The 12,262-nt window shown below is 43.4% G+C and overlaps 1 protein-coding gene across 2 annotated transcripts in view; it reads left to right on the forward strand.

Moving 5' to 3' along the window:
* The first annotated feature begins 1,423 nt into the window (after positions 1–1,423).
* LOC101168937 (E3 ubiquitin-protein ligase RNF220-like) overlaps positions 1,424–12,262 on the forward strand; it is a 34,201-nt gene continuing 23,362 nt past the window's right edge. For both annotated transcript variants that reach the window (XM_023954130.1, XM_023954131.1), the window contains exons 1-2: positions 1,424–1,736; positions 2,540–3,123. In XM_023954130.1, the coding sequence (XP_023809898.1) occupies positions 2,547–3,123 (577 nt within the window). In that variant the 5' untranslated portion in view covers positions 1,424–1,736; positions 2,540–2,546. The remainder of the gene's footprint in view (positions 1,737–2,539; positions 3,124–12,262) is intronic.

Consider the following 12,262-nt stretch of genomic DNA (forward strand, 5'->3'; position numbering starts at 1 on the left):
GCCCCTGTGCCGTAACCTGGCTGAGGCAGCGGGGACATCATTAACACTTCACGGGGCCTGCAGGACACACACTCGTCATCCACCATACACCACCTATAGTCTGTGGGGCAAATTGGGAGAACAGGGAAGAAATAATAACCACAATGCTAGTGGAGCTACTTGTTTTGAATGGTCAGCTGGTAAACGGGGAAGAAAAAATGCCTGACAATTTTTGATGATTGATTCTGATAGATGTTTGTCCAGGTGGCTATCAAACACAAACTGTGTAAATTAATGGGGGGGGGGGGGGGGGGGGGCCTGTAACTTCTGATCTTGCCTTGACACAAAGAAGACTTTCATTCTGGTCTCAGATCATCACGCTCACAAAGTCAGTCTGGACTGCTGTTTATGTGTCCATTAAAAGGTCTGCTGTCTGGCTCCCCACCTCATCCAAGACCAGTTGGTGCAGCAGAACTCACAAAGTTCTGCAGTGGCCCAGAACAGTCCCAGTAAATGCAGGAAATGGTTTTGTTTCAAGTCTCTGATCTTGTGTTTTTTTTTCAGTGTAAGTTTGCATTAACCCTCTTTTCTGTGGCTGTCGCCCCTCTATGCTCTTCCTCCTGTCTCTTTCTTGGCTGTTTTATTCCCAATTCACTCATTTCACATTTCAGGACTGAGTCTCGCTCTCTGATTACACACACTGACACACACACACAAATGCACGCACACAGGCTCACAGCCAAATGGCTGTTCATTAAAGACAGGGACCTGAGGGGAAGCAATCGTCTGAGAGACGGAAATTGCGTGTCACATTAGATTAGCGGTGTAAAGCCTCTGGATTGGCTCCAGGGAATAAGGAATTATTTCAATTACATTATTTCAAAAAGTCTTTAAGCAATACCAATACCGATAAAAACAAATTAAGAGTGATTTGGGGTGATTTGTGGCACTCTGAGCTGTGCTCTCTGACAATGGAAACAGATATGAATAATGCAGATATTACACTGTGTAATGTGCTGAAGTTGAAAGCAGATTATTGGTGGCAAATAATCCCATTGGTTTGCATTGTGCCTCATCAAAGGGAAATATGGCCAAGTGTCAATCACGCAGGAGAATACTCACTGAGGGGGCTGAACTCCTTCACCTGCCACTCATCAGCCACACTCCAGACTCCAGCACCGAAACTCACTGCATTCCTGTGCCAGAAATTGTGATAAAAGTACAAGATTTGGGGGTTTTCATTAAAAATTACAATGTCAGGCTTCTTGCTTCCAAGTTTTTAAAAACATTTTTCTTTTCAAGACTGCAGCGTTTCAGCCGTTTTCCCAGCACGGAAACGCACGTGTCCATCGGTCTCAAGGGGGGAGAGAGCAGAGCAGGGGGTGGGGGGGTCTTCAGAGAAAGAGGGCAGTGTAAAGAGTAAGACAGAGGGGGGAGACCGTCACACGGAGCGAAAAGACCAACAGACACAGACCAACCCGCTGCCAGTCCGTGCGCTGGTGCCTTCATCATCCCGCGCAGACGCGCATCTCCAAGCGCGCATCTCCGCTTCGACTCCACTCAAATAATTAAAGGGGGGTGAAAAAACTACCCAGCTACATCTGAAGGAGGACCACCAAAGTGACCCTTTTTTGTTTTTTATTCTTCCGTTTTTGCGCAGCCAGGAGAAAGTCTGGCGTCTTGTTTTAACTATCCAGAAGTTGAAGCGAAAGAGTTGCCGGAGAAACACATTTCCCATTTCGCAGTTCATCATCACTGTGAGTACGAATTGATGCTTCCCCATGCACGTGATTAAAGCTTCATTTGCTTTAATTGGTCTAATTAGTTCTTTGGTTGCTTCATGTTCTGTCGGGCGCGAGGCTTTGTGGTTCTCTTTCGATTTTGTGCGTAAAAACAGTTAGAACACGTGACTTTTTGACTCGGGCGACTGATGATAGTGTAAAACTTTTTTTAAACATTCCATTTTTTAAAGCAGAAATTAGATTATTTATAGAAAAACTGACTCCACAGCGCAGAGCTTTGATTTTATTTTCACTTAAAAATACCCAATTTAATCCAATCAAAAATAGAAAAACAAAAAAGATTTGGGCAGTTCTTTTGTCACTTTTACCTTTTATTTTGTTTAACTGTCTAAAAGTTTCTTAAAACTCTCATCCTATTCAAATTTGATGTTCAGAGAATCTCATTTATGATGCTTTTTTCCTCCTCCAATTTCTTTAATTTCTTACACCTCAGAAGTAAGGGAGGGTTTGGAGGCTCCATCTATGTGTGCGTTTTATTGGCGATACATTCTGCGGTAATTATTTACAGGCTTAGTAGGCCCACTTCAGCCCCTTTTTGCTGAAATGAATCCAAAGCTGGGATTGTAAAAATGCCTCCAGAGTTGTAACTAGTGTGTTTCACAACATGAAACTATTTGGGCATTTTTGTGTTTTCTGAAAAGTTTACAAAACGACTTCTTTTTTTTCATTTTAAAAACTGAAACTAAGTACAAATTAAGTTAATTAAGAAATGTAATAAGTGACCCTTTTGATCATGAATATTCCTTTTTGTTTTCTAGGAGGTGAATGGACCTCCACCGCCCCTTCAAGATGGACAGCCCCTCCTACCTACCAGCTCCTCTGGCCTCCCCCGCACTGATGGTCCTAGCCTCCACTGCAGAGGCCGGCCGGGACGCCTCGGTCCCCTGCCAGGCGCCCAGACCCTTTGGTGTTCCTGTTTCAGTGGAGAAGGACCTCCACCTCCCCTTCCCCTCAGCTTCCTACACCTTCACCTCCATGTATCAGCGCCAGGGCCCCTTATCGGGCGCGTTTCCGGCTCGAGACTTCCCGGCCTCCCTTATGCACCTCCACCATCAGTTCACACCACCGAACCTGGACTGTACCACTTTAGGCATGCTTAACCACAGCGGTGTGGGCGCCTTCCGGCCTTTCTCCTCCCCACCAGAGGAGAGGGAGCCCGGGGGTTACCAGTCGGCGTTCACCCCTGCCAAGAGACTGAAAAGCTGCTTTCCAGAAGTGGAGGGGAAGGAGTTTGACTTTGGCTCCCTGAAAGCTGAGGAGACGGGGAGAAAGCTGTTCTCAATGTCCGGCCTGTTGTCTGACGGAGAGGCTTCCTTGAGCCCAGAGGAGCGTAAAGAACACAGTAAGTACTCCCTCCTCTGGGAAAAGCACATGTGACACACAGATAACTCTTCTCACCAAACCTCAGAGGGAGCTGTGAGATACTCTCACATCTTTAAAGTAGGGAAACAAACTCAAGCCGCAGCATCCTCTAATGCAACAATGTGATTAACATATCCTCCACTGAATAATGGTGACAAATTGAAAGGCTCTTTTTTGAGGGAGCCTGGAAAAAAAGCCTTTTCTTTTGTCCTCTGTTGTGTAGCGATGTTTACAGCAGCTGCCTGTGACTGACTCTGACCCAAATAAATCGAGTAGTGACACTTATTCAGCTTAGTGATCATTAGCAACAAATGACCATTAGGCCTATTGGAAGTCAGACATTTCTTGGGGGCTGTGGCGCACAAATACATGGGAGCGTATGGAGGGCTGACAGAGGAGGAGTGAGAGTTGGAGCGAATGACATCCTGTCAGAGATAACGAGGTGGCAGAGATAGAGAGGAAGGTATGGAGGAGGATACAGAAAAATGGAGGCAGAGAGAAAGAGATGCAGTGATGCGCCTTAGCTTCCCAACGACAACCCTCAGCTCAATATGGCCGCCCACACCAGCCGTCTGATTTGTTGACAAATGAGTGGGAGAGGTGTCAGTCAGCGCACCACGGAGGGAGAGACGCTCCTCATTAGTCCCCGGGATAATTGCCCAGCGACGCGGGGGCACAACTCTCGCCTCACAGGGAGACGGGAGGGAGCAAGTCGGGAAAGCAATGCGAGGCATGATGGGAAATCAAACCTCCTCAGTGGTGGTCGCCGAGGGGTGCGCCTGACAGATGAAAGGGACCAGTGGAAGACGAAGGCAGCGAGAGGAGGGAGAGCACCCAAAGGCTCAGCAGATCAGAGGGGGACACCACAGAAAATAATGAAAAAGAGATGGGGGGGGGTTGGCAGAGCTTGGAGAGGGGCGAAGGCAGGAGAAGGAGACGCCGGTGGAAGCTCTCAAACACAACACCTGAAGGAGACTTTCATCCCACACATAAAGGGCAGAAGCAGGGACTGGCTGTCTTAGGAAAAGTTTGGATTGTGTGCCGCATGTGTGCGCCACTTTGCATATGTTCATTTCTTTGTTAAAACTTGCTGATTTTGTCACCGGTTGGTGGCTGAGTGACAGGGCCAGGGAGGCGGAGTGGCAGCAAGGAATCCCAATATGGAATTTTAATAAGGACAGGAAAAGAAGAGATAGGAGCCAGCGAGCTTGTGTGAAAGGTGTGTTTGTCTGACAGTGTTTGCTCTGTGCACGCATGCATGCATGCTCACCTCCTGATTTTGGGAATCTCATTTGGGAAATGTAGACAAGGACAAAAGACAGACTTGGAACAGAACTGGAGGAGGATCACTCCTCACCCCCCCGACCCAAAAAAAAAAAAAAATGGAAACACGGATTCATGCACGTTGGAAGCTGCTTTTCCAGCTTTATCCAATTATTCTGGAGTCAGACAAACTAAGAGCTTTAATGCAATTGAGCCCACAGCACTTTTCTAAGTCTGACATACACTTGTTCCTCTTGACTGGGCAACAGTGACTTTAGGAGCAATCGTCCTAAGTGTTAAGCTTGAAGTCTTTGAGTGTGTCGAGTGCCTGCACACTTTAGCAACAGAAGAAGTAGAGTTTCCCACAAAACCAAACCATATAGTTTTGATTTTATTTTCCTTATTGGTAAACATTTTTGTGTCTTCACCATGTCTGAGTTTATGGCATTTTTCCTCAAAAAAGTGTTTAACTTTTGTGTGATCTTAACCATCTGTTTACTCCCCATATCCTATGGGTCAAATGTACCCACCCTGGCAAAGCCCCAAAATAAAACAACTTCACTGAATTTGAAATCTAAAATCTATTCAGCCCAATGAAACATTTACTTATCAAATAAATTCAATTTAACACATTTTTTTTAAATCCTACTTTTTGTTTCTAAATACAAAACCCATTTTTTAAAGTTGCTTATTGCTGTTATTTAAATGTGAAGTAATTATTTTTTAAATAATTATACTGACAGTGCAACAATCTGGAGTTTCTTTGTCTTTTATATATTTTTGTGGGTGAATTATAAAAGGACTTTTCTTATAACACAACAAAACAACAAATTGTTGTTGACTTTATGAGGAATTTTCAATTTCAGCTATTAAGCACATGTGGAACAGTGAGAATGACTTCTGCAGACGTCTGTCTTATATGAGCAGCATTCAGCTTTTGTCTTTCAGGGACAGAACTGGAACCTTTTACAGATTCAGCTGCACCATCAAGTGGATCTGGGGTGTGTGTGTGTATGTGAATTAGTTTGTGTGTGACCTTTGAACTTTTTCTAGTGTTCAATATTTTATAATTCACGGGTCAAAATGACCCATAAGGTGTACAGCACACATGTAAACATAAACAAAAAACAGTTTAACTTTTTCTAAAATTAGAGCCGCTTTAGGGAAAGTTATAACATTTCAAGTTGGTAAAGGAAGGCATTTTTTCTGCAACTTAACTTGGTAGTGGGTCACTTTTAACCCGGAAGACAACACAAGGGATAAATACCTTGATAAATAAAGTGTGCCCTCAAAGATTTATGACTGTTCCTTTTTTTAACTTGATTTTTCTGTTGCAGTATTGAACTGTTGTCTGTGGGGATGCTCTCCCGTCTGCGGTTGCACACTCAGGTGACCGTGATCTCCGGTTCTCCTTGAACGTGTTTGTCACTCCAGACAGGCAGGTGCATGGCAGCTCTCCCTGTTTGCCCACGTGTTACCAGCAGCGGTCGGTTCCTCCTGTCCATTCTTGCCTTTCTTCCACCGATGTTCCCTCCTCGACTCGCCTCTGTTTTTTATAAGGGAAGGTCTGAAACGATCGGTGTACTCTGACAGCTGTTCAAACAGCCACACTCACTTTCAAAGGGCAGATGTCTTCACTGGAGCGAGTCATGCTTATTTTCCTCTGGGAGATGCTTTCCGCCGCAGGCCAGAGTTGGAATGAAAATCGTTTTTTTTAACAGAAACATGACTTAGGAAACTAGAGAGTTGAGTGGCAAAATACACACCATAGCTGGCCAAATGTTGTGTGTGTGTGTGTGTGTGTGTGTACAGCTCACAGTGGAGGCAAAGCTAAGTGAGAGCTGTGATAACTGGAGACAGATGTTGGAGAACCCCTATGCTTTGCTGCAACACTTCCAGTTTGTAGATGAAACTGCTGGAAAAGTGAAAAGTCAAACTAATTCTATTTAATATAATCTAAGGAAAAAAAAGAAAATGTAAAAGTTCTTCCTCAAACCGCACATTATTTTAAAGATGGGCTGGATAAAAAAACAAACCGAAAACTTGAGAAAAAATGTGCATATAATTTTATATATGAAACTATTTGTTTGCATTATTTTGACAAAACCTGTTTTAGTTTTTTATGCTAATAATAAAAGAGGAATAATGTCAAAATGTAAAACAGAACAATTATTAGCGAGTTTTTCATTTGCTGACAGGTGCTTAAACAACAACGGTTACTTCTATAAATGTGAACATCGGGACTTTGCACCCGGCTGTTCCAGATGCTCTGACTACGATGCAAAGGCTGCTTGAGATTTGCCAAATTTTCAATCAGAATATATCCTATAAGAAGGTATTTGTGAGGAAAAAAGTAGGGAAAAACTCCAAAGGCTTTGCTGTGAGATGTGGTCAAGGGTCTTCTTTGCTTGGTTAGGCTTAGTTTTACTGAAGCCAGGACAGTCAACATTACATAGATCCATCTTAGATCTGAATGTGGATTTTGATGATATCTGATCACTACAAGCACATTTTTGCTCTAAGTTGCATTAAAATGGGTGAATTTTAGGAGTAATTTTACAAAAGGGGGGAATTTTCTGATGTTATTTTAGTTTTTCTTCATGCATTATATGAGTAAATGTCTTCTACTCATTGATTAGGTGTGCTTTTTAGTCATTTATGCTTAAGTGTCGATAAATTCCAGTTTAATATTGACATGTGTACCTAAACACGCTGGGCGTATTCTCGCAGTGCGCGCTGTGATTTGATAACAGGGGTTGTCATTGCTCTGTGTGAAGCTGTCGCTGACGGCTGGTATTGACCCGAACTTCCCTTTGAAAGACGCAGTGTTTACATCCCCCGATGCAGCCCACAAGAGATCAATACCACCACTCAATGCTCATGCATACACATATAGTATCTGCTGCCTGCTATTATTCCCAGTGTGTGCACCTCATCAAGCAGACTCACATCTGCTCTCTGTACACTGACATTCAGTCTTTCCTTGTGTTACGTTTTCGTTTGTAGTATAGGGGGATTCACAGCAAAATGTTTTTTTTTTTGGATTTGGGTTGGATGGAGGCGGACTATTCCTGAGCATCATTCTTTTTCAGCTACAGTGAGGTTTGAATCTGCATCCCCGCAAATAAAAGGCCATCTGTGGCTCTTTGTCCGACCACACCGGTTGTCTTGCTCTTGATTTGAAGCACACGCAGAGGAAGCATTACAATATTAATGGTGGTTGTGTTTGATGTGAAAGTATGCCGGGGTTGACTGTTCCCCCTCCTGTTGTGACGGTAGTTTGTTCTCCTAATGTTCTCCCAAGTAAAAGAGGCTTTCATCCTGGCAGGAGGGGAAACTTTTCTCAGCTTTCCACCTCCTTTTCTCTCTCTTATGAGGGTTGGATGGAGGAAATGTGGAGAACTTTCTTTATGTTTTTTGATGACTGTGTGGTCTGACATAAGTTAAGTATGTTTGTGGTGTTCCTCTATGTCTCTTAATAAGCTACAGGGAGTCAGAGTGCGGGCAACGCTGTTGGTCAGAGGCAGACAGAATTTCTATAGGTCTGCCAGTTGGCTTTTACTGTAGCAGGGGGAAATGTGTGTCTGTGTGCGTGGAGGCAAAAGGGATTTTTTTATGTGGTGACCAGCAGCACCTGTTAGACGGTCCGCGGTCTTAACGCATCTTGTGGTAGCTTCCTGCGCCTGCATCTCCACTCGGGATTGCTCCACATGTGCAGCAGATATGTGAGAAGATCTGTGAGCAAAAAACAAACAAACAACAAAACTGATTAACATCATTTTAGGTGAAAGACAAAGAAGCTGGTTATGTGTCAACTTGCTGACTTCCCAGTCTCCATTCTGCACACCTGATCGACCGGCTGCCTCTGATCTCACATCAAAGGGTGAGTGGGTGGGGGGGTTGTATGTATGCGTGTGGAAAAGCTAGAGGAAGATGTGTTATATCTGTATACTGAATCCCATGTTTGTGAGGAGCAGAAATCGCACATCCACACATGCACGGGCAGACTCACATCCTCCGTCTTTTTCCCTGGAGTCTAACAAATCAGTCAGGCAGATAGAGAGGGCAGGAAGGCCAAACCTTGGGGTTAAACACATGCTGCTGAGGAGCAGCGCAGACAGACACCAAGACCACACCAATTCTGCATGCTTGGCTGGAAGACGGGATCCTACATATCTAATATATGATATACAGTACGCGTGTGATGCTTTGTATATGCCGAGTGTCACATGCAGACCTCATTACAGCATGTCAGCTGTGCTTGTTTCCAGTCTCCCAGCTGTGGTGGAGCTTAACAAGAGACAATATGCCAAAAGCATGCCAGGCGTGATGGTTTTACCTCCCAAATACATGAGTTCCTGACATCATTTAGTGCCTTGGTAAGCAGGAGTGACAGTCCTTGTTGACTGTCAAATGTGCCATTTTTTGTCATTTTTAAGATTTGAATTGAAGGAAGACATCTTTAGAGGGTTGCAAAGTGGCTGTAAAACCTACACCCAACAGCTGATCCTGAGTGACACATGCCAAGTGGAATTCCATGAATTTTATGAAAAGGCATTTCTTTAGAATTCAAAAATTCAGGAAGAAATTCATATTTCTTTAATTATGTTTTTGCTCAAATCATGACTTACTTAAACCTAAAACATGTAGTGTAATTACATTAGTGCATGGAACTGCACCAATTAGCTACGTTCCCCCTCTGATCGATCAAGTCCCCTTCTGTGGCGCTAAACTGTTTGGCAAGCTCCCATCAACGCCTGTACGCCTGTTATAGGTCAAAGTTGGCCAGGATTGACCCCTCACCTCACTGTGTCAGGGCATAAACACTCCCCCAGTTCTCCTCAGAGAATAGCATTGCTTCTGAACCATAAATCACAGGTCTGATAATTGGTAGGAAAACAGCAGTCCAGCAGTATATAACCTTTTACGTGTCGTCCCAACTCTTTATTATGGTGCTAATGAGTGGCTGTGGATCAGAGATGGTGGGAGGGAGGGGCACGCCACACTAAAATGCTACCTAAAGACACATGTACGCTGCAAAATGCTTCAAGCCAGTGTGCAGCGAACACGGCACAGAGCAGGCATCCACAGCTACATGCAGGAATGCTCTCATGCTTTGGCGCAGGCAAACATTCCCTCACACATGCAAACACACAGAAGCTCAAAAGTGTCTCTTACAGGCTGCCATTAGTATGGAGATTGTGCTAATTGTCCCCATAGACCACACAGGCGGTGGTTGGCAGGCTTGCTGTGAGTCTGCAGGGCTGAGTGCGAGAAGAGACTCCGTACACATCCTATTGTCTCGGTCGTGACCCTATTAGCGCAATTACAAATCACCCTGAATGATTATAGAATGCATGCTGTGACCCAATTCAGCACAAACAATGGCGTTTTGGCTTATTGAGCACTTCCTTTACTGTAGCTCAAGTTCACATGGGCAGAATCACACAGGAGTGGAACCTTAAGACCTCTGCTGTTGACATCCAGTTCAGATTAAATGCTGGTTAATATATTTCCTTGTATGGCTTCATTGAAGGTTCTTTGTCCCAGCCTGTATTTCCCACACACACATATGATTTTAATCGCACAGTTATCTTGAAATTAATCCTAAAAACACACAAAAACATACTTTGATACTTTAGTCTGGTCAACAAATGCCAGCATTAAATATTGTTCATAACTTGTTTTTCTTTTTTTGGTCAAAATCTGGCCAACCATTTCTAAAAACGTGTAATTTATTAGCTGTAAATACATTTAGAGATTATGAATAAAACTTGATATTTTTGTTAAGAATCAGTTCACCTCAGAGGCTTGAGGCTGGTGAGTGGACACAAAAGAAAGAGCATTTTAAACCTTCAACAATTTCAACAGATTTACTCTAAACATTTTAACTCCGGGCTTGTATTTTATTCTAAATTCACTGATATGATCCATTCTGTAGGCTTTTTTCAGAATTTTACATTCCTCCCAGTTTGGACTCCCGCCTGTGACCATGGGCAGCTGTGGACTCTGCTATTGGTGGGCCGGTGCGTTCATTTGCAGACTGGAGAGGATCCAGCCTCATTAGCAGAAGCTCTAAGACCCTGAACGGTCAAGTAGAGTAGGTTGAACTGTGAGCGGCACCGGTGTGACCCAGCTGAGTCAGAAAACAAGGGGGAGAAGATCTATACCCGCCGGCATTACCACCGGCCTCTTTGTTCCTCGGTGTCTGTGGGGATCGGAGGGGCGTGTCGATGGGGGTTCGCACCGCGCTGCTCTCACCACAGCTACACAGCAGTGTGTACAGATCACACGCATGAGCACACTCTCTGAAGTGGATCTGTGTACAGAATTCTGACACAAAGGGGCAAAAAATCACACTCAAGCAGTTACGTCCCGTCGTTGGTAGAAAGCTGTCACCTCAGTATCCTCCTTCAGCTCAATTTGTCTTCCCTTACATTGTGAGTGGTGCCGGGAGACCACATGTAGTACGCAGGGATGTGCTGACCTTCAACCATAAAAAGAAAACAACATCAATTAACAGCTTTAATTTGCTGTTAATAAAAGAATCGTAGAGTGCAAACGTTTTTTTTTTTTACCGGAGAAACACCTGAGCAGCCCAGACTTATAGTAGTAGAGGCTAAAAACCCTGAGATGCTGCTGGCCACACCTAAATAGCTAATGCTCTTTGACCTACCTCAGAGGGAAACAAGAGTTTTCAATCTGTCCACAGACTCTCTGGAATGCATTGCCACAGCAGGAATAGTCACTGTCCACTTTCAAAAAACTTTCATAAAACCTATTAATCACAGCATGAGACTGTGCTGCAGTTTTTGCTTTTATCAGTGTTCTGATGTCACTTATTTCATACTATTTTACTTTAAAAATTGTTATTAAATGTTTTGAGCTTTTAATGTTCATCGCCTTGTTTGACTCTGGTCATGTTAAGTCGCCATAACAATGAACTTAAACTGAATTGAACAGCATGACTTTTCGAGCGTTTATGCGATCACCTTGTATGAGCTGATGCTGACGTGGAGGAAAGCGGCTCTTCATACTGGATTTGCACCAATATGCAAAACGTTACTAACAAAAACTGTTGAAAGGAAATAAAAATGAATTGTCGTTGAGATCTTTAATACATTTTTGCATTGGGTAAATTGTTGATGTGATTTGTACTTTACAGCCACCATAGGTTTAATTCCGTAAACTTTTCACTCCAGCAAAGTATTGCAAATAAGCTCAGGGCTGCTTTTCTCTGCTTCAGAATCCACTGGAGTTGAAGTTACGGTATTTAAAAGAATGTAAACACTGACACGTAAGGGTGTGTCACACAGCTAGTACGTACGGATGAAATTTGGTCATACCTGAACACACGTGGAAAAAGTGAGAAAAGTTTATGTGAAATTTTCACAGATGTATCACAAATGAACCACGTTAAAACGATGGAATAAATGTGAATAAAGCGCACAAATAACACTTAAATCAATACAAAAATGGACCGTGGACAATTATTGCGCTGTTTCTATGCAATTCATTAGTGAATCGTACGTCAATTACGTATTTTTATCATGACATACGTGACTTATAGACGATATAAAAGTACTACAGTGGTACATGTGTGAAAACTCCGTTAGACATACATGAAGAAGTCATGGGAGTCCACAAATTTGTGTATGCGTCTTGCAAAAATCATAAGCAACTGCATAAGATTTACGTAATATTTGCGCATAAACTACGTTATTCTCAGCTGACCAAAAATTTTGAACAGCACAAAAGCGATTTCTTGCAAAGGCACGTCGGCCAAAACCCTCGAAGGACATCTGCACACGCCGACGATTGATAAACGCAAGAAACACTTATGAATTACATACATC

Source organism: Oryzias latipes, chromosome 4 (genome assembly GCF_002234675.1).
Source record: "Oryzias latipes chromosome 4, ASM223467v1".
Taxonomy (NCBI): Eukaryota; Metazoa; Chordata; class Actinopteri; order Beloniformes; family Adrianichthyidae; genus Oryzias; species Oryzias latipes.